Source organism: Arachis stenosperma, chromosome 4 (genome assembly GCF_014773155.1).
Source record: "Arachis stenosperma cultivar V10309 chromosome 4, arast.V10309.gnm1.PFL2, whole genome shotgun sequence".
In the NCBI taxonomy this organism is placed as follows: Eukaryota; Viridiplantae; Streptophyta; class Magnoliopsida; order Fabales; family Fabaceae; genus Arachis; species Arachis stenosperma.
This window is the reverse complement of record NC_080380.1, coordinates 19938536-19947423: the sequence shown is the minus strand read 5'-3', so window position 1 is coordinate 19947423 and position 8888 is coordinate 19938536. Positions and strand designations below refer to the sequence as shown.

Genomic DNA, 8888 nt, shown 5'->3' with positions numbered 1-8888 from the left:
GAGTCTATAATAGAAAATATCTAACTTAACTCAATCTAAAAATATTTCCATCGGGCATTTTCTAAGCATCAGTTTGTACTTCTTCCAAACATCGTAAAGGGACTCGCTATCTCCTTGCTTAAAGGTTTGGATATCTATCCTCAACTTAGTTAACTTTCTTGGAGGAAAGAACCATTTTAGGAACTTATCAACAACCTTATCCCAAGTGTTCAAACTTTCCTTGGGCTAGTTGCGAAGCCAATTTTTTGCTTGGTCTTTTACAGTAAATGGAAAAAGCATCAGCCTGTAGATTTCAGGATCTACTCCATTAGTCTTTAGAGTATCATAAATCTGCAGAAAGTTAGAGATGAATTTATTGGAGTCTTCTTGTGGGAGTCTATGAAACTGACAATTTTATTGCAGTAGGAAGATCAACTCTGGGTAGAGCTCAAAGCGATCTACTCCAATAGGAGGTATACTAATACTGTTTTCATAGAGATCAGGATTGAGAGCTGAGAAAAATTCTAGAATTCTTTTGAATTATGCACCTCCATTTAGATACATAGTGATTCTAGTATTTCTGCACATTTAATAAATAAAGAAAGACGGAGAGTCTCTATGTCAAAGTCTAGAAAACTCTTAGTGAGATATCTAAAATATATATTTTTTTTAATTTGAAAATAAATAAAAAATAAAAAATACTAATTAGAAATTTCAAAAATAAAAAAAAATTAATTAAAGATTTTAAATTTTAAAAATTAAAAAGAAAAAGTCAAAAGAAAAAATAAGATAAAATAAGATTTAAAAATTTAAAAATTTTGAAATTAAAAAAAAAACCAAAAAAATACTAAACTTTAAGATTAAAATAAGATAAAATAAATAATTAACTAACAAGATTTGAAAATAAAATAAAAAATTTGATTAAATGATAAAGTAGTTAGTAAAATTTGGGTGAATATAATGTTTTAATTGCTATTATTCCGTAAACGGAGAAGCAAACCCTAAAAAAGAAGATCGTTAATCTTGTATATATACGGCAGCGCCTCATCCTCTGTATGTGAGAGAGAGTTAGAAACCAGAAAAAGAAGAAGAAGAGGAAGAATAAGGTGGTTGTAGCCTGCTGCGGAAGCCAAGCGTTACGTTCTTCTCCAACCACGCACACTACAATATAGAATAATATATATATAGCTTCCGCAGCAGAAAACCAACACTATAACCATGCCTCGCTTTCTCTCCCAAGCTAACCGTTTTCTCACCCTTCTTTCTCTTCCTCACCGGTCAGTCTCATTCTCATTTATTCTTTCATTCTTTCATCTTTTTTATATCAATCATCAACTGCCACCACTTGTTCTTCTTTCCTTTTTTTTCCCTCCTATATATATATATATATATAACATAAATTCTGCAGTTTTCTCTGATAATTGATGTAACCATGCTGATATTCTGTTTAGCAGATCTTTTAACATTGATTTCAATTATATAATACGCCAACTAAAATGTATGTTTAAAACTTGTTTACATTCCAAGAAAATGTTGTAGACACGGAATGAAACATTTAAATATTTTTTGTGGTGAAAAGAAGGAAATTTAAATAAATTTAGTATTAATCATCCTACCAGAATCAACACCTGCCTATACCATGCTCTGTAGTCTTGAGCAGAACAACCACTAAAATATTGATAACCTTATTATAAGGAAACTACTTTAATTATTATTAATAGACACTAATTGTACGTATAGTATTGAAGCATAGATATCATATTTCTTGATAATTTCTGTGAATTATATTATTTTACACCAATCCCGCTATGCGAATACTCTTTATAGTAGATATAAATTTTTCTTTACAATTAGCACGAATTTTCTTTATTTTATTAATTAAAATATAATCTAATCATTAAGTTAATTAATAACATTTATTTTATAAATATGTCAAAAAATTATTTGGTATATGAATAATATTATTGGTTTTATGTTATATAAATATTTTGAGAGACTGGTAGGGTTTATTTTTAGTAACTAGAATTGAGAACGAGAACTTCAAGACACACCGTTTCAGTCTTCTTTTTAAACTAAACTTTAATAACATTTTTTTAAAAAAATATTCTCATTTAAATTTTTGAATTTTAAATCTATCTCTCAATTTTTATATTTATCTTACATCAAATATGATATTTAGTCTCAATATCTGTCTCCCAATTTTTGTCTCTCAGTGCTAGTTTTCTTCTAAACGCAACTTTAGTATTTTAATTTGACATACAATGCTGGCTTTCAAATGTTATGGCAGGCGAGGGTATGGTGTGGCATCAAATGTATCAACGAGGGTTGGGTTGAATAGGATGGTGAACAGGAATGATATGGTGGGCAAGATTGAGGACAAAGATGTGGGTTCAAAAGATGGTTCCAAGGCCTCTTCAGCTTGGGCCCCAGATCCAGTCACGGGCTACTACAGGCCCATTAATCACGCCAATGAAATTGACCCAGTGGAGCTCCGAAACATGCTGTTGAATCATAGGGTCAGATCAACATCTTCATCAACATCATCAACCTAGAGAACACTGTGGGGCCACCCATACCTAATAACCACCCAACCACGCTCCCAACTCTTGAACCTTGCTCTTGTTTTTATCTACCTATCCATATCAATAATATCATACACAGGTAGTGATCAAGAAACATTTTAGGAATTTAAAGCTAAGTATGAGTTTTGGACTAGTTAGATTTTGTTCTTTTTAATATTATTTTACTATCATTATTATGTTGCATTAGCTTTTAGTTCATGGCTAATTGGCTATGCCCCTTTCTTATTATTATCTATGCAATTTAATATTATTTTAAACATATCTAAGTCTATTATATTTGAGATTTTGTGTATGCTATTTAACTTTGTCTTCCGCACTTAGTGACTTACAATATACATGTAAAATGAATATTGAATATTTTTTAATACTCGTTCGTCCATTTCCAAATAAATAGCTACCTCACTTGCACAAAGCTGGAAAAACCAAAAGATGTATCTCTAAACAAAATGGTGCATGTGGACAATAAAATGTTTCATTTTATGGCTCTCATCATAAAAGTGACTTTTTCTTTGATGGCCCCAAAAATAGGTATGTTATTAATGATGGCAGAGATGGCAACAAATGATCATCAATCACTTAAATACTTAATTAAGGAATATTTGCATATTTTCATGGTAAGATAGCTTAATAATAATAATAATAATTGAGCATATGGGCCTTTGACCCTCCTGTCTATCAAAAAATAGAAATAATAATAGAGCATACATTTCAAAATAATAATTATAATTATCATCATCATCATCATCACCATCTATAGTGCTTACTAATTTGCAAATCTAATTATTGCAAACGATCCATAAATTTCTATGAAATCGATGATGAAGCAAAACATTCCCATTTATTAGAACAGTTTATCAGAGTGGCAACTAAAATGTTTAGTATACAGAATCAGCGCTAATCAGCAATAACCATTAGTATAACACAACATGACAGCTTTATTTACACTAACATTCGATTAAATAAATTATCATCACACTTAGCCGTTGGTGCCATGTTCTTTTGCTTCGTCTACTGACAATAAACGTTGGAGAGAGAGATATCAAAATACTAAAATATTAGTGGGAAGTGGTCATGTACTTGCAAACAAAAGCCTACAATAAATGCTACAAACTTTGATTACAACAAGATCGTGTTGGTGAATGCAACATACGAGGGACCACTCTAACTCTATCTATTCCCCAACTATGTTCCTCTAATTTGACTATTGAATATTGACTACTAAAAAAAAAATAACAAACCTTATTTTTGTATATAAACAATGAGATATTCACATTATTACTCAAAAAATAACAACCACCATGTGTAAATAATAAATATAATATCATGAATAAGCTTAATGATTGATTAAATTGAATTTACATAGCATAGACACATAATAACATGGCTTAGCTAGTGTGATTCCCCCTACTTGGTTTTGTTTGCATCAACCAAACCAAACATGTGTATGCATGTGAAAATGTGAACAGAGTATAGTCTACAATAATAACTTAAAAATTACATCATTATCTTACACCATAGCATCATACTGTGAGTACTGAAATTACAAGATGAAAAAGCTACAAAGAATACAACCAAAAGAAGCAGACTATGATGACACAGCGAAATTGAACTGAACAATGCATTGAGATAATAAAGTTCCTTCTCTTTCTATCTCTCTCCAAATAGTGTCATAAATGAATGGCAATGGGAGAGAGTAGAGTACTCCGTACCTGAAATGATGAATCATAATCCAAATCCAACCACCTGAATATATCTATATAAATAAACAACTGTCCAAAAAAAAAAAAACTGTGGCAGGAAAATTAAAAGTAAAGCTAAAACTAAAAAGGGTATTGTTGCAGTAATAATAATAATAATAAACACAATACTAGAGAGTAATTAACAGGGCATAATAATGTTATTAGTATTGTGTATACTTGTGATTCAGGTTGAAACAGTGAGCAATGAAGGAATAGCAGATAAGTTTGGTGATGATGATGATGCATTGTTATTGTTCTTTCTATCATTCTTGTTCTTAGAAGAAGCTTTGTTGCTGCTGGTAAAAGCTCTCATGGGACTAGCAAATGCCCAACTACTCCAACTTCGAACCCTTCCATGATCGGAAGAAACCCAATAAGAAGAAGAAGTGTTAGGCATCATCATGAAGCCACCGAATATTCCTCCACACTTGACTCTCTCCTTCATGCACTGCTGATTATGGTGGTGATGCTTGTTATGGTTTCCTTCACGCTGAGATTCGACTCTTCTGAGAGTGCAATCACCGAAGCCGTTTGAGATTCTGTCAAAGAAGTCACCGGAGAAGCTTCTGCTGCTACCACAGCCAACAGATCTGGATCTTGAAACCTTTCGCTCAAACGAAGAACAAACAGAAACGTAACCGTCGCTACTTTCTTGCAAACCGCCGGCAACCGTGGTAGTGGTAGGCTTGGTGATGGTCAAGCCCGAAGCTGAGGAAATGCTTGCGGAGACCCTTGGGGTGGCGCCATTGTTGTTGGCATGAAGCTTCTTGGAGGAAGAGGAAGAAGAAGATGAAGAGAGATAGAGGAAGGACCAGAAACCGTTTCTCTTTGTGGGAGTGAAGTCTTGAATGAGTATATCATGGTTGTTGAAGAACTTGGTGTCCCTCCTTGGAGTTGCAGTGGACTTGCTGCGCTTCAAAACGACATCAGCAGGAGCAGAAGTAGAAGAAGAGGAGGAGGAGTGTTGTTTCTTCTTAGCACAAGTCTTGTTTGCGAGAAGAAAAGGGAGGCGGGAGCGCGTGTAGTGATCGGTTTTCTTGGTAGGGAGGGAAGAAGAAGAAGAAGGAGGAGGAGTGTTGTTGGATCTAAAAGAAGGAGGAGGAGGGGGAGAAGAAGGAGAAGGAGAAGAAGAAGAAGGAGGAGAAGAGGGTTGAATGGGAGCGGGGAAAGAAGAAGAGAGAAGCTTGCCAAGCTTGTCTTGGAGGCAGAAAGCACAGATACCGCCGGCGTGGTTGTGGTGGTGAGGGCATTGTTGCATTATTCCGCAGTCAGGAACAAGTTTGACTGTTTTGGGATTATTTGGTGCTTCTTCTTCTTCCATGTGGTGGATCATAGATAGATAGATATAGGCAGAAAAGAAGAAGAAGAAGAAGAAGAAATGATGTGAAAGAGTGAAAGGGGGCTATAGACGGTATAGTAAAGACTAGAGAGGGAGGGAGATGGAACGGAGGGGGGACTCCAAGGAGCACGTGCAAGTGGAACACTTACTTTGGAAATTGTATCTACTATTATATTAAATAATAAAACTCTACATCCATCTCGAGGGCTAATTTTTTTTGATATTGGAGGAGTGTGTGGGTTGTGTTTGGTTATGGTGTATATAGGTGTTAGACACAGATGTGGGACAGAGAAAAATCGGACCGTTCGAATTCTTTGTTAAAAAATTCATTGACCACAAATTGGACCGTCCGATTAGTTTTTGTTTTTTTCTTTTTTATTTAAAATCAAATCGGACCGTCCGTTTACACCTTTTGTTTTTTTTTTTTTAACTGAAAACGGACCATGCGTTTTCAATTTTTGTTTTTTTTTTTATTTTTCCTTTTAATGAAAACGGACCCTCCGTTTTTAGGTTTTTTTTTTTTTTTTAAAAATTAAATCGGACCCTCCGAGTTTTATTAAAAAATATTTTTTTTTTAGATCTCCTCTAATCGGACCGTCCGAATTCTTTGTTCTAAATCGCTCGGTCCGATTTCAGTTTCCTACCATACGCAGGGAAAGCACCCCTATTCTCCATAATGCTGTATCACCCCATATCTCCCACCATATTAAAAATAAAAAGCGCCATCTCGAGTTTGGAATACCATTTGCAAGTGGAGGTTCGCATAGAATTGATTTTGTAAGAGTGACTTTGATTAAAAATGAGTTAATATTAATAATTTATGTTTGATAATTTTTATTTAAAATAAATTATAATAAATTAAATATTATTTGAATTATATTATTTAAAATTATTCTTAAATAAAAAATTACAAAAAAACATAAATTTAAATAATTATTTTATATTATCTTATAATTTTATTTTAAATATTTAAATAAATTTTAATATTTTTTTATTATTTTTAATATTCTTTAGTATTCTAATAGGATTAATAGAATCATAATACAAAGTAAAAAAAATATTTTATACAAAAAAATATCAATAACAGTAAAGAACTCATATAAAAAATAGAAGTTTTATAAACAATAACATGCATAAGAAAATATTAAAAAGATATATTATAAAAAAATAATAATTATATGAATAATAAAGGACATAATTGGTACATAGAGCATAAAGTTCAATCCAACGTGAAAAGTTGAACGGAAAAACTAAAATTTTTAGCTTTTGGTAAAACGTGGGTTAAAGACAAAAATTACTTCTATGTTTACAAAATAAAAACATTGCCAAACATGAAGATGAAGCGTTCAAGGAGCTTAAACTAAGCTCAATTAAGTATTTTAAATTAACGCGCGCTTGCCGTGATTTCTTCTTCTTCTTTCTTGTTATCTTTCTCTTTTGTTATCGTCATCACCAAAAACATCATCACTTCATCTTCTTTCTTTTTTTATTTGAATTTCTTCTTCTCCTTTTATCTTCTCCTCTTTCATTATCATCGTCATCGTCATCGTTATCATCGTCTTCTTCTTATACATATCGTCGTTATCATTATCGTCATTATTGTTATTGTTAATTTTTGTCATATTAATGATGTTGCCTGGTCTAAAAATGATTTTTAATGTGTTTTTGTTCATGATCCGCTCTTGTTTATATGATTATTTTTTAACTGAGTTAATTATGTCGCAGTTGTTATGAAATTTGGTTTATTTTTGAGTTAATTATGTCACAATCATTACATAATTTCGATTCATTTCTGAGTGAATTAAAGTGCATTTAGACTCGTTGTCCTTCACAATTCAAAACTCTTTCTCCTCATTTTCTATTATTTTTTCTTCTTCTTTTTCATCTTTTTTTTTTCTTCATCTTCTCCTTTTTATTTCATTTTCTCAAAATTTTTATTGATTTATGAAGAACTGAAAATTGATGGTTTAGAAGTTATAGTAAACTCTCGTTGTAAGTATAGTTACTAAACCAAGCAATCAACCTTTCTTACAAATGTTTTGGTTGTCACAAGTAACAAACCCCTTTAAAATTGATAACCGAGTATTTAAACCTCGGGTCGTCTTCTCAAGAAATTGCAGGGAGGTATGTTCTTATTATTGGTTATGAAAAAGTGTGTTTTGGGGTTTTGGATTAAGGTAAAAGGTTAGTTGAATGACAAGTAAAATAAAATAATAATAACTGGAAAATAAACCGTTGGCAAGGTACAAGAACTGGAAGTCCTATCCTTATCAACTGTGATGAGAATTGGATTTTTCTCCCACTTTGTTAACCTCTAACTATGAAGGTAAGTTAAGTGGATGAATTAATTCGAATCTTCAAGTCCCAGTCTTTCCTTGGGAAAAGTTGGAGTTATTGGATCTCGAATTAATTCTTTGAAGAATTCTAGTTTTCAATCAACAATGAGTTTGATAACTCAAGAGTCACCAATTATTTAACCAAAGCCAAAAGGAAAAAATCCAAATTATTTATATTATAAATAAAAGAAACAAATCATAGATCTGAAAATACCTTAAATTATATTAAATATAAAATCAATCCAAACATAAAGAGTTCATAAACTAAATTGGGAAAATATATAAAAGGAATATTGAACCTGTGATTGAAGAAGATGAAATCCTAATTCTAATCCTAATCGTAAGAGAGAGGAGAAAACCTCTCTCTCTAAAAACTACATCTAATCCTAAAATTATGAATTATGAGAGCCTTCTGAGTCTCTGCAAGTTTTCTGACTTTAATCAGTATTTATGGGCCGAAAACTGGGTTGAAATGCGGCCCAAAATCTCTGCCAGCGACTTTTGTAATTCTGCAGATCACGTTCGCGTCGTCCACGCTTCCGCGTCATTTGTGCTTTTCCAATCCGCGCGGTCGCGTGAGCCATGCGGCCGCGTCACTGCGGATTCTTTTCTTCCGCGCGGTCGCATCGTTGACGCGTACGCGTCACTTCTCGCTGGTCATCTCCTCAACTTCTTGTGTTCCTTCCATTTTTGCAAGCTTCCTTCCCAATCTCTCACTCATTCATGCCCTATAAAGCCTGAAACACTTAACACACAGATCAAGGCATCTAATGGTAATAAGAGAGGATTAAGATTAGCTAAATTAAGATCAAAGAAGTATGCTTTCAATCATGTAATAATTTTAGGAAGGAAATATAAATGCATGCTAATTATATGAATAAGTGGGTAAAGACCATGATAAAACCACACAATT

At 32.6% G+C, this 8888-nt stretch overlaps 2 protein-coding genes across 2 annotated transcripts; one reads left to right on the top strand and one right to left on the bottom strand.

Annotated features, from left to right (window-relative positions):
- Nucleotides 1-984: 984 nt before the first annotated feature.
- Nucleotides 985-2867, top strand: LOC130976410 (late embryogenesis abundant protein Lea5-like). Its single transcript, XM_057901275.1, has 2 exons — nucleotides 985-1256; nucleotides 2267-2867. Exons 1-2 carry the CDS (start codon nucleotides 1198-1200, stop codon nucleotides 2529-2531), a joined length of 324 nt encoding a protein of 107 aa, XP_057757258.1. The 5' UTR covers nucleotides 985-1197; the 3' UTR covers nucleotides 2532-2867.
- Nucleotides 2868-3885: 1018 nt separating this feature from the next.
- LOC130976447 (cell wall protein RBR3-like) lies at nucleotides 3886-5826 on the bottom strand. The gene has a single exon (XM_057901317.1). It carries the CDS (start codon nucleotides 5631-5633, stop codon nucleotides 4485-4487), a length of 1149 nt encoding a protein of 382 aa, XP_057757300.1. The 5' UTR covers nucleotides 5634-5826; the 3' UTR covers nucleotides 3886-4484.
- Between the last annotated feature and the right edge of the window lie 3062 nt (nucleotides 5827-8888).